The sequence below is a fragment of the Sylvia atricapilla genome, chromosome 13 (assembly GCF_009819655.1).
Source record: "Sylvia atricapilla isolate bSylAtr1 chromosome 13, bSylAtr1.pri, whole genome shotgun sequence".
NCBI classification, from domain to species: Eukaryota; Metazoa; Chordata; class Aves; order Passeriformes; family Sylviidae; genus Sylvia; species Sylvia atricapilla.
Window position 1 is genome coordinate 2,554,600 of NC_089152.1, and position 22,118 is coordinate 2,576,717.

General features: G+C 48.7%; 1 protein-coding gene across 3 annotated transcripts in view; it reads left to right on the forward strand.

Annotated features, from left to right (window-relative positions):
* IGDCC4 (immunoglobulin superfamily DCC subclass member 4) overlaps window positions 1–22,118 on the forward strand; it is a 94,353-nt gene that overhangs the window by 64,912 nt on the left and 7,323 nt on the right. For 2 of the 3 annotated variants that reach the window (XM_066328216.1, XM_066328217.1), the window contains exons 6-18: window positions 2,226–2,381; window positions 2,911–3,321; window positions 4,019–4,183; window positions 5,195–5,332; window positions 6,782–6,952; window positions 7,524–7,757; window positions 12,034–12,141; window positions 12,421–12,604; window positions 13,251–13,378; window positions 13,585–13,755; window positions 14,259–14,396; window positions 14,890–14,995; window positions 15,924–16,158. In XM_066328216.1, the coding sequence (XP_066184313.1) occupies window positions 2,226–2,381; window positions 2,911–3,321; window positions 4,019–4,183; window positions 5,195–5,332; window positions 6,782–6,952; window positions 7,524–7,757; window positions 12,034–12,141; window positions 12,421–12,604; window positions 13,251–13,378; window positions 13,585–13,755; window positions 14,259–14,396; window positions 14,890–14,995; window positions 15,924–16,158 (2,345 nt within the window). The remainder of the gene's footprint in view (window positions 1–2,225; window positions 2,382–2,910; window positions 3,322–4,018; window positions 4,184–5,194; window positions 5,333–6,781; window positions 6,953–7,523; window positions 7,758–12,033; window positions 12,142–12,420; window positions 12,605–13,250; window positions 13,379–13,584; window positions 13,756–14,258; window positions 14,397–14,889; window positions 14,996–15,923; window positions 16,159–22,118) is intronic. The other variant, XM_066328218.1, reaches the window with a different exon arrangement.

Here is a 22,118-nt window from a genome sequence, read left to right on the forward strand (position 1 = left end):
CTGGATGCCTTTTGATCTAAATTAGTTTTTCTCCTGTGAACTGGAGTAGTAAAGGTCATGGGGGTCAGGTGTCACTCCTTCCTAGACTCCAAGGTTACTGGGGATTCTGTGGAATCTGCCATTGCACTGGAGAAATAGCTTGTATTATCTTGCAGGATTATAAAACTTGATAAGATCTGTTAATCCTTGGGATGACTGTGATTGTTACTGGGAGGATTTTGTTGAATGGAAGGATTGAGGAGCTGCTTAGGTCTTGTCAGAGGTGTATGAATGAGCTGGGCTGGCAGATATTACCCAGGGCTGATAGCCAATGCCACGAGTTGGATGCCAGTGTCACTTCACTGAGAGTCATATCCATCAGATGTGTTTCAGAGACTCTGACTGAAGACATTCACAGCTCAGAGGTTGATTCTCTCCCAGAAAAGGCTCTCAGTCATTTTCATAAATCCGGGTCACAGTTTAAGACTCCTCTCCCCTGTAACCATTTATTGTGGTTGGTTTTCAGCCCAGATTTGTCCACAGGCGGTGATTTTAGCATATAAAAATATTTCCTCTTTCCCACAAAAAAGGAGCAAAAAACCTCAGAGGATACCACTTTGGAAATCAACTGAGCAAGGCTTAAATGTTATAGCAGAAATGTTTCTAGCTCATCCCATGCACTTTACAATTAAAATGCACAGCATTTCCCTACTAGATCACTTACTGTTTTACTGAGAGCTGCTGATGCCCATGATAAAGTAAATAATATTAGAGTTAATTATCATTATGGAAGTTTTTTGTAAGGAAAGAAAACAAGGGTAGAAGGGAAAGGATTGGTGAACCAATTCTTTCCGTGCTTTATTTTCAAGTGTTTGGTTGGTCCCAGTCTCCTTCCTTGTGTGGACTCTTCAGTTTAAAAGGATGGAGTAATAGTGCAAGTCATTCTGGGTTACACAAGTTTATTTTCAAGCCTTCATTAAGGAGCAGGCTGGTTTACTGGTCCATCAGTCATGTAGGGAACACCGAGGATGCACCTCCAGGTTGCCAGTTTGGCTCTTGCCAGCCTTGATGGTGTCAGCTAATTGCTACCATCTGGAGTCAGTTTTCCAACCAACCGCTCCAGTGCAAACAGGGTGTGCAGATTGTCTGCTCTGAGTGTGCAGCCACTGAACTGTGAGGCCGTGTGAAGACCCCCAAAATGCAGGGAGAGGGCAGAGGATCTGCTGTCAGCCACATTGCCTGCTGATGGTGCTGTCAGTGCAGCTGTTCACAGTGGAGGTGGGGAGTGTGTTCTGTGTGAGCTCCAGGCTCACCTGAAGCTGGAGAGGTAAAGGCAGACAGTGGTGAGGACGTGCTTCTGCAGGTGGAGAGGGACAAGGTCTGGTGGTGCACAGGTACTGCACAAATTGGCTGGTTCTCCCAGTCTGCAGACTTGTGCCAGACCTCCCATCCAAGCCTTTCCTCAGCTTGTCCCCAGCTCTTGGCTTTGTCTCCCACACTCACTCAGAGGTTCCAATGCCATATCCCTGAGTTTCTCACCTCAGAGGGATGCTGAGAATGTGCAGTGCCCAGCACCAGCCTCTGCCCTTTCTCTGATGCTGAGGAGCCCAGGGCTACTTGAAGTTGTAGGACATCTTGGCTTCTGGCCAGTGATACAGAGCTGCCCTTTCCTCCTTCCTACTCAGCAGTGCTGAGCACCCAGCCTGGAGAATGGGGAGAAGGCAGCTCATGGCCCTTGTCTCTGAAATAAACACCAGTGTCCCAAGGAGCACCAGGTGTCTCCCTGACACCTCACAGCCGAGCTGTGAACAAGGAGTGTATCAGGAAGCTCAGTGAATTTGAGTTCACCTCCAGGAGTGGGAGGAGGAACCCCTGAGTTGTTAGTGATCCAGCAGTCTTGCTGACATTGCATGAAAGAGTGAGGGGAGGAGGTGTCCGTGCTTGTGATGGGAGTTTTCAGCTTTCCCTTGAATGTGCTATTCCTAGGGCTCTCATTGCAGGCACACCCTAGGCATCAAAGGCTGTTGTGATCCAAACCACAACTTCTTGGATTATTACAGGCTAAACTAAATTTTGAGCTGGCTGTCAGACACTGAGGAGTGTCCCAGCAGGAATCCTCCTCTGGGCTGGGGTTTGGGATTTAGGGGTCTCTCCATCCCCCAGTTGCAATCCTGGCATTGATTACAAGCCCTCATAAAGGGCAGCCTGGGGCTCCCTCCCACATTTGTGCACGTTTCTTCTTGCAGATGGAAAGTCCATTTCCACAGATGTGATTGTGCTGGGCCGGACAAATCTCCTCATTCCTTCCAGCCAGCCCCATCACTCGGGGGTGTACGTGTGCCGAGCCAACAAACCCCAAACGCGGCAGTTCGTTACCGCCGCAGCTGAGCTCCGCATCCTCGGTGAGTACAGAGCAGGCAAATTCCCAGCTACACATGTGACCAGCTTGCTGTGGATTGCATGGACCAACAGCCAGGAGATCCCCAAAGGTTTGTGGCCTTTGTGGCCTGTGCTGGGTAAAATGGGAGCCAGGTTAGAGCCAGGAGGCCTGAGCTGGGATAGCTCTCAGTGGGAGTGTCACCTCTTTAATTTGGGGTTTAGTTCCTGGTATTTACTGAACTGTTTTATGCCTTGTTCTTGTTCTCCAGGGTTCCCTCTTGGAAATCTCTATCAGCAATTAACTTTCAGTATCCTGGAAGCCAGCAGGGAGAACAGCCTAGGATCAGGGAATGCAGCACATGATTGATACAGAATTTATTTTTTCCTTTTGGACAGAGTCTAAATTAAGCCTCTAGAGTCTGCCTGGCAAATCCCATCTTGTAAGCAAAGCTGCTACTGAATAAAACATAGCACCGAGTGGGGAGGAGAAGGGATTTGCTTTGCTATCTTCTCCTCCTCCTACCTGCATTAAATTGTCCTCTCTCCTCCCAGCTACTCCCAGCATCTCCCAGGCTCCTGAAACCATCTCCCGCACCCGAGCCAGCACGGCCAGGTTTGTGTGCAAGGCAGAGGGAGAGCCAGCCCCCACCATCCACTGGCTGAAGAACGGGGAGCCCATCCTCTCCAACGGGCGCGTGAAGGTGCAGAGCAGCGGCAGCCTCGTCATCAACCAGATCGGCCTGGAGGATGCTGGCTACTACCAGTGTGTGGCTGAGAACAGCCTGGGCATGGCCTGTGCCACCGCCAAGCTCTCGGTGATCGTGCGGGAGGGTTTGCCCAGCGCTCCCAAGAAGGTGTCAGCCGTGTCCCTCTCCAGCACCACCGTCCTCGTGTCCTGGGAGAGGCCGGAGCACAACAGCGAGCAGATCATCGGCTTCTCCTTGCACTACCAGCGGGCTGTGGGTAGGTGTCACCTCCCAGAGCAGCACAGCTGTGTCAAAAATACAAGGCACACATTACCCTGTTCCCCAGCTAGTGACACGTGTGAGGCAATTACCTTTTCTTTGCAGGTGAAAGAATTTTCTGGAGTCAGTATCCGCCGGTGACAATGCCTGTGGATTAGCTGACATATTCTAATTCTTGACTAGCAGAAATGTGTCCACATAGCTGAGTTGTCTGGATTCTATGAGACCAGACACCGCCTATTTTATACATACTGATTTTGTATGCAAAGAGTGTGATTACTAACAGTGATATTAACCAGCTGCATTGTGTACAGGGGGCATCACTGAATTATCCACACCCAGAATCTGAAGAGAGGCACTGGCTCTCTTGGGATCTGTCTTCCCAAAAAGCCAGCAAGCCAATGCTCCTGCTGAACTATTGCCAGAGCTCCTCTGAAAATTAAGCTGGTAACTGCAGCTGCTTCAGCATGGATTAAGGAGTTTGAGTCAAAATGGAGATATTAATGTTGAGGCATTGGAGTTTCTGCCCAAAAAACTCATATATGAGATTTGAGTGTGCAGGTGCTAGGGAAATTTGAGAAGATACAGTGATTTTTAAAGTGGATTTAGTCTGTGAACCTTGTGAATTAAGTTATTTTTTTCAGGAATGTCTTGGCAGTTCACTGACCTGCTGATCAGTGTTTCCTTGGCTCTAGGAACAGATAATGTGGAATACCAGTTTGCTGTCAATAACGACACAACTGAGCTGCAAGTCAAGGATCTGGAACCAAACACCAACTATGTCTTCTACGTGGTTGCATATTCCCAGCTCGGAGCCAGCCGAACGTCCTCTTCCATCATTGTCCAGACCCTGGAGGATGGTGCGTTGAATTAGATGGGTAATCTAATCTCCATCCCAACTGGTGCCTAGGAAATGTTCTTGGCCTGATTCTTGGTGAGCACTGAATGTGCTACAGAGAGTCGTAGTAGCTCCTAGAAACCTAAACCTGCACCCTGGTCTCATCATCAGTTTGGGTAATGAAGGGTATGAAAATGACCTGGCTGATGGTGGGGCTCATGAGAATCCTTTGGGAATTGCAGCCAGCTCCTCAGGGCTTTCCCCTAACCCGTGTGATATTGCTCTAAGCTTCACTCTGGGCCAGACTGGATTTCAACTCAGAAGAAACATCTATTGCGATTTGTAGGGGTAGGAGCAGCCTTGAGGTCGGACCCCTTAAGAGTCAGTAGTTTGTGTTGATTTTACCATTTATCACATAGCATTTTGTGAGCAGTAGAGGCAGAGTGCCAGAAGCACAGCTGCCCAACGGGAGGCCATGCACAGCTTTCAACAGGCTGCAGGACAGAGGCAAGCAGAGATGGTTTTGGCAGACCTCGTGTGCATTATGTGCTTTTAATTCTCCTGACATGGTGACCTGCGTGGTCCCAAGTGTGTGTCTGAAGCCTGAAAGGCTGAGTTGAAAGCATGAAAGCTGCCTGCAGCCCAGAGCTGTAGCTCTCAAAGGAATGAGGATTCCCAGGCTGCAGTTTGGATCCGTGAGCCATTTGCTTTTGTGTCTTCTTCGTGCTCCACTGTACAGCACAGCACAAGCTGAGAGCTGGTGTGTGCCACCCTCCCAGTTTGCCCTGGACACAGGTCCCTGTGTGGAGCAGTGTAGCTGGGGCCACAGGCTCTGGTCAGCCTGGAAGAGGAGCAGTCCAGCATCTCCTGTCCTCACATTCCCCTGAAGGGCTGTGGGGTGTTCCCCCAGCACTAAGTCATCAGTGGCTGTGGCAGAGGCAAGGTAGTGGCCTCCATCCAGCTCAGAGAGCTGGCAGAGATGTGTTAAGGTCTTGCTCTGGTGTTTGCTGACTTCTCTTGGTTATTTCCCCAGTTCCCAGTGCAGCCCCTCAGCTGTCCCTGTCGAGCATGACTCCTGGTGACATCCGTGTGACGTGGCTGCCTCCTCCTCCCGAGCTGAGTAATGGCAAGATAACCAAGTACAAGATCGACTACTGCACCCTCAAGGAAGGTGAGGGAAACACCATTTGGGGGTTGTGTTGTCTGCTCTAGTGGTGTTAACAGCCTGTGATCAGAAAGGGAGGTGGTGCAAAGCTGAAATCAGGGATCCCTTTTAACCCAAGAGAGGAGAACACTTTCATAGCCTAGCTCTGTCTGGTAGTCATGGCAGTGCTATCTCATCCCACCTCGAGGTGCCTTTTCCTGTGATCATGGAGGTGCTGTGTCCACAGGAGAATGGCCTGACCCATGTTCATGCTGTCCCAGGAATGTCTGCATGAGCAGCCCTTCACTGCCATCTCTGCTGTGTTTTGGGGGAAGAGCTTTATGCTGCTTGGGGAAGAGGGGTAAATGCTTTAGATTTCCTTAAAATGCAATCTAATCAAAGTAGTCCTTGTGGAAAAAAAAACAAATACCCTGGCCAGGTTTTTGTTGCTCTGTTGCCGAGTTTTATCTGATTTTGTTTACGTTGTCAGACACACTAAGCAGGGTTCAGCAGGGATGGTAACATTTACCTCTGCTGGCTGTGGCTGTTTCAATTCCACGTGTGCTTGCTTTGCAAATCCTTCTGGGTATTTGCTCTTAAAACTGTCAAAGCTCTGCAGCTTCTCACTTCCCAGGGTCATGATTCTTCCTGAGAGAAGGATGGCGAGTGTGATGAGGTGCTGGACATGTTCCCATGTATTTCAACTGGATTAGTAGTCTGTGCTGTGACTCCTGGCTCTGGCTCTTTTGCCTTGAGCCTGCACATGGCTCAGTGGCATCGTAAAACCTTGGAAACACTTGAAATCCAGGGATCACACTCAGCAATACACTGTTACGTAGCAGGGACAGTGCTTCTGGCTGAGTTAGCGCCAAGGGAAGCTGAAATCAAGACCTCTGTGTACTCTAAACAGGCCACATGAATCTTCGGCAAAACCAGTTAGCTGTTACTGTGAAAATCCCAGGCTATTCTCAGTTTAAATTTCTTGTTACCTCCCTTATGAACTTGGGTGGGCTCAAGAGGGAGCAGTAAAACCTCTGTCTGGCGTGGATGAGGGTGTGAATTTTGTGGAAAGTGGGGCTGCTGGACAGTTTTGGTTGACATTAAGGTGGGGGTTTAAATATAACAGTTAGAAGCACTGGAACATGCCATCAGCTCCCATTAGCTGTGCTCATGTTCCACCATCACATCATCAGAGCAAGTTTTCTGACAGCTCCCTCTGGGCAGGCTCTGTGGTGCTAAAGGCAACCTGCAGTTTGGAATGTGATGAAGGGAGTTGTCAGTCAGATTATCAGCTCTGCCCAGCCTTACAGTTTTTTTCTGGTGGCATAAGACTGCTCTGGGCAAAGCCAAGCCAGCCCAGGGCATGCAGACCACAAGGGGATAACGAGACTTGTGGTTGCTCAGCTGTACTACCCTTTGGCTGGGAAATCCCTGTTTTCAGTGGTGTTTTCAGTGGTGTTCCCTTGGTTCCAGCAGATCAGGTCACCTCCATTGAAGTGGGTGGGAATGAGACCCAGATCACCCTGTACTCGCTCCACCCCAACAAAGTGTACAAGGTTCGGATTGCTGCCAGCACCAGTGTGGGATATGGGGCCCCTTCCGAGTGGACCCAGCATCGGACTCCTGACAGAGACAACCAGACACATGGTAGGAGCCTGGGGAATGCCTGGGATTTGGGATATGGTGTGGGGAACTGAGGACCTTTTCAGAGATACTTGCTTTCCTTTGGGAATTACAACCATTGGTTTTGTTCAGACCAAAGTGTTCACCTTTACCTTGCTGCTCAGCAGCCTCTGTATATCTGACTGCTTGCCTGGGCAGTGGGGCTTTGTACCCTCCAAATACAGCTTTAAAGTTAAAAAAAAAAATAAAAATAAAAAGAAAACAAACAGAACTCCAGATCCCAATGTTATGATGTTTGGGAGTGAATAGACAATTCTGCCGAACAGATCCGAGCCCATGCCAGGCTCCAGCAGTGGTTAAAGATGGTGATGTCTCAGAATACACTGAGAAACCCCCACAGTGGCTTTGTGACATCGTTGTTTCCTCTACCACCCAGCTGGGAAAGTCACTGGTAGAGTGTCAGGAGTGGAGACATCCCACTCAGGACAGCCTTTTCCTCACACTCTTCCCTCACTACTGAGGACCAGGAGGATTGAATAGACCAGGGCAATGGAGACATGTGGCTCAATCTGTTTCTCTTGTTTTTTTCTTCCAGTTCCGTTTGCCCCGACAGAATTAAAAGTCCGAGCGAAGATGGAATCTCTCCTGATAACATGGCAGCCCCCAGCAAACCATGCCCAGATATCTGGCTACAAGCTCTACTACAGAGAGGTGGGCCCAGAGGAGTCCAGTGATGAGAGTCCTTTGGATGGTGCTGAAGATGAGAGCTGGGACGTAGGACCCATAAAACTAAAGAAGAAAGTGAAGCAGTACGAGCTGACTCGACTAGGTTAGCTGGCTGCAATTGTCCTAGCACTTGGTGTGGACACCCAGGGCCTGTCTCTTGCTCTTTGTAGCATCATCCCAGGATGCTCCTGAGAGCCTCAGTTGTTTCCATGACTGGAGATACATAGGGCCAGGATCACCTGAAGTGTTTTAAGGTCATCCAAAATCCTTTCTGAAGTGGTCTCTTGATGCTTGTGTTGAGCAGAGTTTAAAGCACAGAAATTTCTAATACAAATTTAGCAAGGATTTTAACCAAGTTACCAATATACTTAGTATATGCTAATAAGCAGTTCTTAATTAATTAGTGTTTTTATTGTGTCACTATAAAGAATGCCAAGATTGAAATCTCCAGTCAGGACAATGATCTCTCCTTCTCTGTCTGTTACTAAGGAGCTCCATAATTGCGTGTTGTTTGAAATCTGTATTCAAATGCAGAGATGGGATAATTCACAGCATACTAATTTTAGCCCAGTTTTCTCCTACACCTCTCACTAAGGGAAGAAGGATGGAAGAGTGAGTGTCCATGACTGCAGAAGATCTGAGCAGCAGTGAGACCTACCTGCCTGGCTCACTGTGCTTGGCATTTCCCACCACGGGTTGTGTTCCTAACATCTGATTATGTTAATTAATTGATTTGCCCATTGATACAGGATGGAGAGAGAAGAGAGTTATGGCAGATGCATCCTTGAAAAAGGCTTCCTAAAGTTCTTCCATCCCCCACTTTATGCTTCACCCTGTTACTGCCCAGTGAGTGGAGACTGAACCAGTCTGTTGTGCTGGTTCATCTTACACTTGTAGCTTATGTATTATGTACAGTGTAAAGGTCAGGCTGCAGCACCTGGGAGGACTGTTTGTGCCATCTCTAAGTGGGGTTCCCAACTCTGTCACGGCCATCTCGCCACTGAGAGTGTTAACAGTGATGAGTTTCTCTGCAGAATTTAGGTCTGTAATTATTGCGCAGAGAAAACCACATGTGAACATCATCACGCACTGCTCCAACCATTGGCATGTCAGTCGGTGCAGGGGCTGGGAGTGGGCTGAATTGGTTCCAAATGCTCTGGCACGATGATGCTGAGAAGGCTGCTTGTTCTTCTGTAATTACTTCCTTGAATTTGGGCATCCGTCAAGCCCTAATGGTTTCCGTATGATTTGGCGGCTGCGTATCGGCTATGGTTGTGTCAGGAGCGTGGGCTCGGGTTTCTCCCAGCCCAGGATGTTCCCTCTGCTCCCCTTGTGCTGATGAATGATGTGCTCCTGCACGCGTGCAGTAAAGGAAGGGTCAGGAATCTGGCTGTGCTGAGGAAGGGAGGGGGTCTGCACATGAAACGTGGAGGAGCGGTTGGGATTTAGAAGGGTTTTGTTTTATGGCACAGAACTGCCCTGTGACAGTACTTGGGGCTGCAGCTTGTAGGCAGAGTGGGTAGTGGTCTCAGGAAGGGCTGGCAGCCCTAACATTATCTGAGCTGATGGGGAATTAGCTGGGGGGATTTCTCAGGTCAGGGATGTGTGCTTGGAAAGCACAGCACTGGAAACCTCTCCTAAGATCCCTCTATAAAAACAAACACCCAATACTCTCTTGGGATTATCTTCAGGAGTCATCGAGCCCAGCTGCCCGGGTACCTCAGTGTTGACCAAAAATGAAAGCAAGTTCTGTCCAAATGTCTTTTAAACACTGACAGGCTTGGGACATGGACCATCTCTCTAGGAAGCCTGTTCTGGTGTTTGACGTATGTCAGGAAATCCCAGGTTGGGCACTGGGCATACCGGGCTGAGCTCAGATGTGGTGTGTTCCATGTCAGTGCAGACAAGGTCCACAGTGGTCACTACATATCCCTTGGCTCCACAGCTCCCTAGTGTCACTGAAGCCAGCACTCTGACCTTTGCCTTGGTTTGAAGTGTGGCTTGAAATAGAAGACTTCTCCCATCTTGTGCTAATCTCTGGAGCAAACTGTCTCCAGTATCACTAATGGTACGTTGTGTCTTATCTGAGAGGTGTTGTGCTGCAGTCCTGTGAGAGAGGTGGGCAGTTGGTCAAAGGCACACTGGAAATCCAGCAATTTCATGAGTCCACAAAATCAGGAGGCTTTCCTGAATCACCAGGAGGGGTTTTCCCTGAGAAATTCTTAATGACTTCCATCAATGTTCTAGCACTTACTCTCTGTACTGACGTACAACTACCAGGGCCGTAGTTTATGTGAAAAATAAATTGCAGGGATCTGATCCTGTCTTCCACATTCCCATGAAGGAAGATTGCATTCCTCTGGAAGTCACTCTCTGGAAATCAGGGTGTTTTTCCATTTAAAGGAAAGTATGGCTTCTGGCACCTGGCCAAATGAACACCTTGAAATGCTGAGTGAAGCAACATATTTAGCATATTGGATATATTATGCAGCCATCCAGATTAGTGATTTGAAATTATCTGGACTAGATTATTCTGCTTATATTTAATGTACGATGGAATGCAGTGAAATACATCTGTTTTCATGCTGCCTACCAGCTTCTTGACAGCTTGATAGAGTTTTATGTTTGCCTGTTCTAAGAGCTTGAACATCTGGGCCGGTGTATAAAAATTGAAGCCAATCCTCTGACTGAGAAATCCAAAATACCCTTATTTTCAGGATGTGAGGTGCTTGATCTTGCAGTTGAGCGAGCTCCCCTGGTGTCACGTGTAAGCAGCTGCTGTATTGATCCTGCCCAGGGATGGAGACAGAGGACTTGTCCTTTCCTTCACTCCATTCTCCAGCAGGAGCTGCCCACAGCTGCATCACATCTGTGAGCTTTTCCTCGTCGTTTTGGATCGCACCATCCACGAGGTGCTCGTGTCCCAGTGAAGCCCAGCCCAAGGCTCAGGCAGAAGGAGAGTGTGGTGCTGGCAAGAGATGGGCTGGGGGCTCTTTGTTCCACTGAGCCCATGGTCCCAAGCCCTTTGGAGGTTGAGTGTTCTTTGGTCTTATCCCCCTTTTGTGGGTTTGAAACATTTTTCTGTGGCTAGAGAGTGTGGAAATGCAGATCAGGCTGTCTTGGAGGCAGACAAAATTCTGTTTGCTTTTGGGATTCTTCGGGGAAGAAAAATGTGGCTGAAGTGTTTTTATATTCTGAGCGCGAGCGTGTGTTGTGGAGCAGAGAAAAGCCTTTGGTAATTAGTACCATCAGCCTCTAGGAGTGTAATCAGGGCAGTAATAATAAAATTGGCATCAATAAGAAAGGTTTCATTCTGCTTACGTTGTCTGGCAAAGAGAGCAGTGATCTGTGAGGGCACGGAATGAAGAGGCATGTCCCAAATTAGCAAACTTCATCAATGTGCTGCAGCCAAGGCAACAAAAGGCAGTGTGGACTGCTCTGGCTGAGCTCCTGAAGGGGCTGGCTGCTGCAGGGAATGTCTTCTTTGAGAACTTTATATCTCCCAAGTTGTTTCTTTGATTAAACATCTCCATTAAAAATGAAGAAGCTGATGAAAGGCTGGAGGAAAGAAGGAAGTGGATTTTGGACCAGGGCAGCACTGTTTGGAGACAGAGCGCCCTGTCCTGCAGCTCAGTTTGAGATTCCCCACAGTGCGAGGCTCTCTGATGGGAAGAGCTTGCAATGAGAGCCCTCAGGTTTTTGGTGTGGATTTTCTGTGCATTGTTGCTTTTCTAATTGCAAATTGGGAAGCTCTACTGTGGAGGCAAAACAGACACCATACAACAAAGGCTGCCAGTGACTTAACAGGGCATTTGAGGACTTGCTGGAAGGAAAATCCTCACAGCAGTGAATAAATCAGAAAGGACTTCAGAAACAGGAGGTGCGTTTTGGGGGAAGAGAGAATGTCCTCACTCCTCAGGAATAAACAGTGCAGTGCAGTCACTTCCGTGGTGGAGAGAGGAACCAGCGTGTGTAGGTTTCTTTAGCAGTTTGTAAGGGAGGAAGATCTAGAGATCTTGAGTAGATGTGCTAGAGGCCAGGACACTGGTCAGCCCTTGAGGCCTGGGCCAAGTCCATTTCCTGCTGATAATTTCTGTCAAAAGCAAAGGGAGAACCAAAGAGCAGCTGTGCTGATAACATACAGCAGCTGTGAGACAGTGTTTGTGTGTGGGAAGCCTGTAAGTGGAAGGGGGACTCCCTGCTGTAATTTAGGTATTAGGTGATATTTACTTAGGTATAAGGTAACAAAAAGGTATTTATTATGTTCAAGCTACTTTCTTGGATGGTGAGAAAAGCTGGTGGGATCAAAGAAAATGTGTCTGACTAGGGAGAGCTGGTGACAAAAATAACCCAAGGCAAACCCTGATTGATTTTTCCAGCTCCTGGGAAGCTGTATGAGGTGAAGCTGGTGGCATTCAATAAGCACGAAGATGGGTATGCAGCAGTTTGGAAGGGCAAAACAGAAAAGGCCCCTGCAACAGCAGTAGGTGAGAAATGCCCTTCAATTGCTGTGTTTCTTCCACTTGGCACGTGGCTTCAGAGGAAGGGTAGAGGGATTACAGAGGATGAACTTCAAAAAGGACAATACCAAAATAGGAAATGTCATAACATAAGGGAACTTCGACAGTCATTGCAAAATGCATTGGAGGAATTGGGAAGGGGAGAAAGGAGCAAAATATCCCCGTTCTCATTAGGGTTGTTCTACTGGGCGTGAGGGGCATTACTGTCATGTGCACCTCCACATCTCTTTTTGTGCTGCACTGCAGATCCCCCTGTGCAGAAGGGGCCTCCGCTGCCTCCAGTCCAAGTCTATGCAGAGTCCAACAGCTCAACTTCCATCTGGCTGCGCTGGAAGAAACCTGACTTCACAACAGTCAAAATTGTCAACTACACCGTGCGCTTCAGCCCCTGGGGCCTGAAAAACGCCTCTCTTGTGACCTACTACACCAGGTAAAGAGGGTTCATCTGCCATGTGCTGTTCGTGTCCGGAATGAACACAGGGCAGGAGGAAGTGGCGTGGCATTTCCAGAACTTAGCAAACTCCTGGGTGTTTCATGTGCTGAGAGTATCTGCCATGGTCACAGATAATGTTCAGAGCTGCTGAGATGTGGCAGTGGGACTTATCTTGGCTTGAATACTGAGGAATCATTTACTGACCTCTGCATCTTTTTTGCTGTGGTTGGACCTTAACACACTTGTTAACAACATTGCCAGGTGCCATTATGCATTCATGATTTGTGAGATGGTCCTCACAAGTTTGGTCTATAAATTGCTAAAGTTTAAGGAGTTTTAATAATTTGGAGATGTATTTTACATCTGAATACTTGTGCCCATTTTTAGCCTCTAACCAGGCTGTTTTCCACTTTTCCCTGCAAGTACATGAGAAATGGTCCTGGAGACTGGGAACTGTTTTGCTCTGTCCCTGGGAGCTGAGTGTTCTTACATTCACATGGCTGCAGGAGATGGAGCTCGAGGCGGAAAATCAAATTCTGTCAGAATTAGGATAATTTCTTAGAGTGTTCCTGGCGAGGTGTCAGGATGACATTGGGAGAACCCTCAGGTGTTCACGGCCCCATGCTGTGTCCTCTCTCTCCAGCTCAGATGAAGACATTCTCATTAGTGGGCTGAAGCCCTACACCAGGTATGAGTTTGCTGTGCAGTCCAACGGCGTTGGCATCGACGGGCCCTTCGGCAGCGTGGTGGAGCGCTTCACCCTGCCCGACCGTGAGTGTCTGTGGGGACCAAACCCTCATTCCTCCTGGCTTCCCTTGAGTCTCTGTCACATCCCTCCTAATGTGCCTCCAAGAGGTGTGATCTCACACCCCCTCGAAGCTCTGGCAGCCTTGAGTACGTGCTGGGAGGCCTTCTGGGGGTGAATGCTCTGCTCCTCTTCCTGCTGCTCAGGCTGGGTCTTTATTTGCCTCCTCCAGGCCCCTCCACTCCTCCATCTGACCTCCGGCTGCACCCTCTCAACCCCTACGCTGTGCAGGTGCACTGGTGCCCACCTGTGGAGCCCAATGGCATCATTGTGGAGTATCTCATCCTGTACAACGCCAACAACACACAGCCAGATGACATGTGGACCTTGCTGACACGAGAAGGTGAGCCTCCTCCAGGTACTGGAATGCTCCACAGTCCTCCTGCCTCCTTTCCTGTCTCTGGAGCTTTGGTTGCCCAGTCCTGCTGTCCTGATTTCTGCCTCACTTTGTGCAGACAAATACTCAAGAGCTCATCTGGCAGTTTTCTTGCAGCATGTGCTGGACCTGGTCATAGCGAAGAGTCCAGGGACATGGCTGCTGAGAGACATGAAATCATACATGTCTGAGGCTGAAAAAGCCATTATCAGCCAGGAAATATCCTACAGATGCAGCCTGGCAGCCAGTAATTCCTAGAAAAACGTGTGCCAGCAGCATCACACGCAATCTGTATTGTCGGATCTGTAAACAGGATGTTCATTATTACTGAAGAGGTGTATGAAATGCACAAAAATGTTACAAAATCCCTCACTTTTGAGGGTCCAGCAGTTCCACAGCTGCTTTGCTGTAGCCTCTGAATACTCTTAAAACAGAGTATTTTAAATTTCTTTTGATTTCCTTTTGGTCAGGAAACATCTTCAGCACTGAAGTGCATGGCCTGGAAAGTGATACCAGATACTTCTTCAAGATGGGAGCAAAGACAGTGGTGGGATCCGGTCCCTATTCCAACGTTAAAGATGTGCACACCCTGAGGGAGAAGCTGTCTGGTAGGAATTCCTCCTTACCCCAGGGCAGGAAGGGAATTGCGTTGCTGGAGACTGATTTGTCAGCAGTGACATTTCTGTTTGCCAAGCAATTGCCTGGTGTTGCTGTGGAGGATGCAAGATGGGATTCTCTGCAAGGCAGTGCAGAGGATCACAGCAGAGCCCTCAGATGTGCAGCTCCAGAGCCCACCCCACACCCAAACTTCATCTCTTCCCCATCCTGGTTCCTCTGGAAGGGCATGTAAAACCTGCATTTTGCTGTAGCATGATATTAATGAATATGCAGAGATGCCAGTTTGCTCTAAATTGTCACCGCCAAGGAATTTTATTGTTTTATGTGTACAGACTCAGAACCACAGAACAGAACCACAGCTGGGTTAGGAGGGCCTTTTAAACCTGGGTTAGTACAGCTGGTGCTCCTCTGAACATGAGACACTCTGTACACTCTTCCTGCTAGCAGCTGAAATGATGTGGCTGTCACTTCTTCCCCTCCTAGATGTCCTGGATATCCACTCTGTGACAGGGATCATCGTGGGGGTGTGCCTGGGGCTGCTCTGCATTCTCTTCTGCATGTGTGCCAGCTTCCGCAACAGCAAGCACAGGTGGGTGGCACCTCAGGTAAAGGAGGCTGCTCTGGAAGGAGACAAACACTGTGAGCTGCATCCCCTGTTCAGCTGAGCTGCTTGGGATGTGGTGTAAGGGACAGTTAATGCACAGCTTGGAGCTGTGGCTGGATAAGGAGTGTATTTAGTATAATCTTTTTACTGATTTATTTTTTTGGTAGTTGCTCTTCAATTTGCATTCTTAGACTAGGAGAGGGTTTTTTCAGAGAAAGAGAAAGAAAAAGCCCCAAGAAAATGGAAGAATTGGTTTATTGCCTGTGCCTGTTAGTGTGGGTAGTATTTTGCTTCTGAGGTTGGACAGCTCTAAGGATGTTTGGAAATGGTTTGTTAACTTCCATCTGGGAAAAGGATGACAGTTCCCAGTGAGTGACAGGCCGGTTTAAGGAGGATTGGATACAGCCCAAAGGTCTCTGCTATCCCAAGGCCCTGAATCCAGCCACAAGCATTTGGAAAGACCATGAGCAGAAAACAGCTCAGTTGTTCAGAAGGGCTTTGAGCTCACAGCAGATCTCAGGACTACAAACAAACAGCTTCTGAAGTCTCATCCTAATGTGGCCACTAAACTTTCCTGTCCTGTTTCATCTCTAACCTATAAAGCAGGGGTGACACGAGTGACACAGCTCCCCATGGACCAGGGTGGGTGAGCCTGTGGAGCCTGCTTGTGCTGAGACTCGTGGTATCTCTTGCCCTTGGGGTTTGCTGGCAGAGGAACAGCTTTGCATCCCACAGCAGGATTTGTCTGAGCTTTGGCATTAACCAAGGTGATGCAGAGATATATCTGCAGTGAAAGGTGTTACAGTGGGATGTGGTGACAAAGAATATTCCCAGGAGTGGCAGGGCAGGGCTTGGGCCTAGTCACTTGCACAAGGACCAGCTGAGATGTCAACTCTTGCTTGTTTTCCCTCAGGGAGGCCCTGCCAGGCCTGGATTCCCAGGCTGCTGGCAACCACACGTACTACCACCGGAGCAGGCAAGGGGTGGCCTCTCCCAGTGCCACCTTGGACTCACATGAGCTCGAGTCCCTCATGTCCCCGCTCCCAGAGGATGCTCCTGTGCCACTGGGGGACATCACAGAGCTGGCAGAAGTGCACAGCCTCATCCACACGAGCCTGCCTGAGGACATCTTCCATGGGAAGAGGAAGGTGAGGACCCATGCACGTGGTGACTGGGCTCCTGCCTTTGGCAAGAGCCTTTCTTTGGTGTGTGGCTGCTGGGAAGCCTGGTGGGATCCTGTCCTGGCTCTGCAGTGCCAGAAGTCGTGGCTGCAGGCTAGTGTTGGGCAGTCACAAATTTGACTTCACTGGCTCAGCCTTGGCTGTTGGATCTAATTTGGGATCCCTGTATCTACCACCCCTTTTAATCTCCTGGGACAGTGACCCCGCAGTCTGAGATGCTGCTGCCAAACTTGGTGCTGCAGAAAGCTGTGGTATTCGTGTTGCTGTGGCATGTGGATGGTGGGAGGAAGTGTGATGTCTAGAGCAGACACGTGATCTTCCAGGATTCTCTTCTGCTTGGACTAAAAGGAGCTGTCTCCATAAATAGTGTGTTCACTGGAATACTCTTGAAGATAAGCAAGAGGTGGAATTGTGGGGGTTTTGTGAACCTAATTTTTTGAAGTCGTCTTTTCCTGCCCTGCTTGGTTCGCCTGACACTGCATTGTCTTTCATTCCTCCCTGCCCATTTCCTCTTCCAAGCTTGCCTGAAACATTTCATTCCATTAGGGAACCTTTAATTGGCCTAATTTAGTTAATCTGTTTATGTCTCTCTTTGTAGCCCTGGGAGAGCATGTAAAGTAATTAGGAGGTTTAGTAAAACAAATGCATTGTGAGCGCGTGGGATTTCACGTTGGCATCAACGATGCACTCGTGTGTCACTGGAGGGAAGGTGAGTTCAGGTACCTGGCTGACCACAAGCCCTGTCTGTTCTGGCAGAGGCAGTGCAGGTGTGATCTTTTGGAAATACAAAGTCTTCTGCTGGCTTTACTAGCCTCAAGAGCTGAAGCTGTGCCCATGGCCATCCCTGCGTGCTGTGGCAGATCAGCACTCAGCCGAAGGACAGGCTGTTTGTTTGCAGCCAAGCCACATCTATGGATTTTGGTGGAATGTGGTTGCCTGTCTGGACCCAAGCCGAAGAGTGTGAGGAATTTCCTACAGCTCTTCCAGTTAAATAAGGAACAAATGTTTTCAGTGATGGGGACTTACCCCTGAGAACAGGTCAGGCTGGGGGTAAGTTCCCTTCTTTGTGAGGCCTATCTGAGGGCAGCATATCTAGATCTCTCTTCCAGAGGAGCAATCCTGCCTGTGCGGGCTTACACCAAGATTTGAACATGTGCAGAGCAGGGCTGGAGAGGGCAGTGCCAAGGCCTGGGCACATGGGGCTCAGCCTGAGAGTTTGGGGCCCTCAGATTGGGCAGTGCCCAGCAGCAGAGTTACAGTCACAGATCAGATCTTTGGGGGGTGATGGTTCTGCCCGTAGGGTTTCCATAATTGGATGGGGAACAGCCACTGAGAGATAAATCCACTGAGGTGTTTTTTTGTTGGGTTTTTTTTTTTTTTTCTTTTGATGGATGTGGCTAGGGAAGCAAGGTTCACTGGGAAGCAGCCACCCGGAGAGCAGCGTTGTCACCCGTGCCGACCAGGAGGGTGACCTGGCAGGTGAAGATCGAGTGATGGCCAGGAGCAACAGGCTGTTGTTGCTGGGAGCGGGCACTGGAGGGAGATGTGCTCCCACGCAGGAGACCCTGCTCCCTGCACTGCCCCATTCCTGCTGGAAGTGCCACCTGAGCACCACTGTGTCCTTTCTATACTCCGATGTGTATAATCAAGTGTGAAAAGAATATGGCCAGGAAACACCTTTATGCTGCACTGGCCAGGAGGCTCCATGTCTGAATGGTGATGTGATGTTACCTGGCTGGGCAGTCAGGGAGTTGGGCAGGTCTCAGGTACATGGCTGGAGTGGTGCACATGTGCCTGGTGCCCACAGTGGATGGAAACCAAGTCAGGAACAGTTGTGAGTGTGTGCATGTCCCTGCTTGTATGCAAAATGCCACTAGTCGAGGCTGTGGAGTGGATGTGAGTGTCCTCTGTGCTGCAAATATCTTCCCCCAGCATCCATTGAAGCTGGAAATCCCCAGGGACCCTGCCTGGAACAGAGTGTTGTGGGAGCTTTGCACCCTGCAGTGACCAGCTGCCTTTGTTGCCTTCTCTTTTATTCTCTCATGCTGTGTGAAGTTGAGGCTGTGAAAATCCATGGCAAGGAACGCAAGAGAGCCACAGGAAAGAGAAAAATCATTGTGGAAGGAAATTCCTGTCCAGCCTGGCAAGGGGAAGCTCCCCAGGGTGTTCTAGGTTGGATACTATGACTTGCAGCCCTATTCATTGAAGAGAGGGACTGAGAAATGCCTCAAGGATCCCTTTTGTTTAGCAGCATATCATGTCACCACAGAGCTGGGGATGTTTGCTGGGGCAGACCCTTGGCTGAGGCTGCTGGCACTGCAGGGCAGATTTGTGTAGCTGTGACCTCCAGTTGCCTGCTTGTCCCTCTGTCCTCAGGTTACTCTCCTGAAACCTGGTTTGTGTTGGCTGCTTGGCACTTGTATTGGCTGCTCTGTGCCTGCAGCTTGTTCCCCTGCTGACTCATTACTTACCATTCCATGGATTATTCTTTATTGCTTTTATTCTTGTGGGAGCCTGAGGTTCTGGTGGAGATTGGATGCTCCATGTTAGATAGACACAAAGAAGGGACTGTCTCCATGCCATGTGGAGTCAGAAGTGAGTGAATGTCATTTTACAGGAGTGGGGATTAGAGAACAGACTGAAGGCAGAAAGTCTTTAAAAACTCTGAGATTGGAACTGATTCATGCAAAGAATTGTGGGCAAGGGTTGTGAGATGTACCCTTGGTCATTTTCAGGTCAAGATCAGTTCATTTGAACTTAGGGCTGTGATTCTTCTTGAGCTGTTACACATAGTGCTGGAGGTGCAGGATGGTGCAAGTGGAAGGTGGGACAGTCCCAGAGGAACCTCCTGGAGCCCCTGTCCCTGCCTGCAAGACAGCAAGGTGCTACTGCAGCCAAGGTGTCAGTACAGGACCCCTCTGAATGCTCACAGCTGCATTAGGCAGGACTACAGTTGGCCATTCAGTGGTTCATGTTCCTTCCTTTACGTGTTTCCAGAGGTCACACACAAGGATTTCTAAACACACTGGCAAGTGATTTTCCTCTCTTACTCTCTCCCCTTTCAAGCACAGGGACTGATGCCCTCAGTAGCCCTGTTATAAATGACACAGTGGTGCATGGGCTGTGGTGATGCAGCTCTGTCTCCTCTGACAGATGGACTGAGGATGATAGAATGGCTCTGCTCCAGACATCTCTGTCACTGCTGCTTGTGGGCCAAGCAATTTTAAAGGGTGGGGGAGAATGTTAAAAAGCATCTGCTTTCCATGGAAGACTTCAGCTTTTCATTGAATGAAGCCAAACCCAAGCATTTTGGTTTGGAAATGTTTGCTGTTGTTGTTCTTGTGAGCTGGAGCCTTCCTTGCTTGCTGCCCTTTCTCCTTCCCTGTGGGCCTCCTTCCCACAGGACTGCATTTCCCACGAAGCATCCCTGTGACTGAGAGAGCAGAAGCTGTAACACATCAGGGAACTTGGATCTACCCAGGTTGTTTGTCATTTTCGTGCTGAAATTTTTCTGCGTGGAAAAGAAGTCCCTTTATTTTCTGGGACACTTCAGACGAGAGCTGTGCTCCTGGTTCCAGGGAGCAGAGACTCCTTTATCTGTCTGTGTTGTGTTACATCCCAGCTGTGGGCAGGGACGTCGCTGTGTTTGTGTGACACGGAGCTTTCCCACTCCCACCCGCTGCTGTTCAGCAGTGGAGCCTTTCTCTCTGCTGCAGCACCCTCAAAAGCTGGGCACATCTAAAACATCCCCAGCCTCGTTTTGCACAGGACTTAAACCTACTTTAAATAACCATCCTGAAAAAACAGGGAAGGTTTCGAGTTGAACTTTTGCTATGTGTTCATTCTCAGCTCATATATTTGCATGAAATCGTGACTTGTCACTGAGAAGGTAACACGATCTAGGCACGTTTTTACCAGTTGGAGTTTCTATAAAAAGGCTAAAATGAAAAGGCTTGTTTGCTTTGATAAGGATTTAGCTGTAATGGAAATGTCTTTTATTGGAAGATGTTTTTATTAGTTTTCATTCTTGTGTTTTCAGTGAACTGACAAAGAGATTTTTCCCTCTTTATATTAGTATTTTAGACTGACACTCCTTGCTCTGTGCCTTCATTACTGTGTTGCAAAAACCAAGAGACTATTTCCTTCCTTCAGCCACCCACTAGCTCCCCTTGAGTAAAAAGAAATTGTATCATTTATTACACCAAAAAAATGCTGCTTAAAAAAGCAGTGAAGCTTTCAGGCACACAAGATTTCTTCAGGTCTGTGATGAAAACAGTCCTAGAGTTAATTGCTGCTGCCCAACCTTAGAGACTAAGGCCCAAGAGGGATTTGTCTTTTGCTTTTTTTTCCCCCCTCTCCAACATAATGTGCTCGAACAACATGTGGGACACAGGCCATGTTGTGTGGCTGATGGTTTTTTCTGTTTGTTGAAAGTTGCAAACTGGTACAAAACAAGTTTGTTCTTCGTTGCAGCCAATTTCAGCCAGAGCTGAACAGGCTGTTCCCAGAGTCATCAAAACCTATGTAAACATGGCAGATTGACATTTCCGCTAACAGATGGTCCATGGGGGATTGCAGTAGAGCTGCCTGTTTCTTTCCACGTTTTTTGGTATTCACAAGATGCCTGCAAGAAGGTTTTTGAGTTTGCTCTGTGTGTGTGTGTCTGCGTATGATGCTCAGATCTCTCTGATGGCAAATACGCATGCAGGCATCTCTAACAGGACACACATTTGGTGCATGTGTGCAGATTTGTGTAGGTTCAGCGCTGAAATCTCCAGGCACTATTTGCTCAGTAACGTATGTTCCTTGGAAGAGGCACAGAAGCCATCAGTCAGGGATGTAGCTGCAGAAAGCCTTTCAGATGGCAGCAGAAGCAAATTGAACACGCTCCTTGAGCACTCGCATGTGGAGTTATTCCGTATTGTGAGCTCTCTCTGATCGCTTGGTTGATTTCTCGCTATTAAAGCGTAGTTTAATGATTGTCCACTTAGAAACAGAGCAATTAGGGAAGGCTTTTGGCTCAGAATATATTGTTGAGGATTGCAGAGAGAGGAATGGAAAAGACACTGCCTCAAGCATTCACATCTAAATTAGCAAATGTTTGATAGCCACAGTGCTGAGCTTGGACATCACAGTTCTGCAGGCTGTTGGCATATCAGTGAGGCCTTTCACTATTTGTTTGCTAAAAATTTGCTCCTGAGGCAGCAGCAAAGCTCCTGTGACTTGGGGGTGGTGCGGGGATGTAACATGGCTCTGCCTCCCACAAGGTGTTGAGTCATCTGGGTGCCTGGGTGAGGGTGGACAGAGCACTTGAGAGCAGCTCTGGCTGCCCTTCAGCGCATACACAAGCACTTCAGTGTCCTTCTGCCAGCCCTGGCAGCACGAGGTAGCATTTGCTTCCTGCTAAATAGCTGACTTAGGAATGCCTGGCTCACATACAACATCTGGTCGTGTATTTCTACCTAATTTTCAGCCAGATGGGCCGAGGCACAAGGAGGTCAAATGACTCACCCAAGGTCAGGCTGATGTCAGAAATCTCCTTGCTGCTTCGGCTGGACTCAGGCTGCATTGGCGGTTGTTGGAATAGATTTTGCCTAAGGAGCAGCCACATACACAGAGCAGGATCCTGGGCTTCTCCTGGCAGTGAGCAGTAGAGGGTCAGTGGGTTTGAATAGACATGTTGGGTATCTTCACCCTACACAGCCATCATGCTCACACCACCAGCATTCTCTGTGCATGTGCACATTCGCTGTTGTCACATCAAGATTTTCTCCTCTTCTTCTCTGCGTCAGCCTCTCTTGTACCCACACAATGTGGAGCATCTTTGGAACAAGGCTAGAGATAGCCTGTGTGGTCCTTAAATCTGAGTTTTGTGTGTATATGTATACGTATGTGAGGACTAACAGGGCTCAGTCAGGTACATGCAG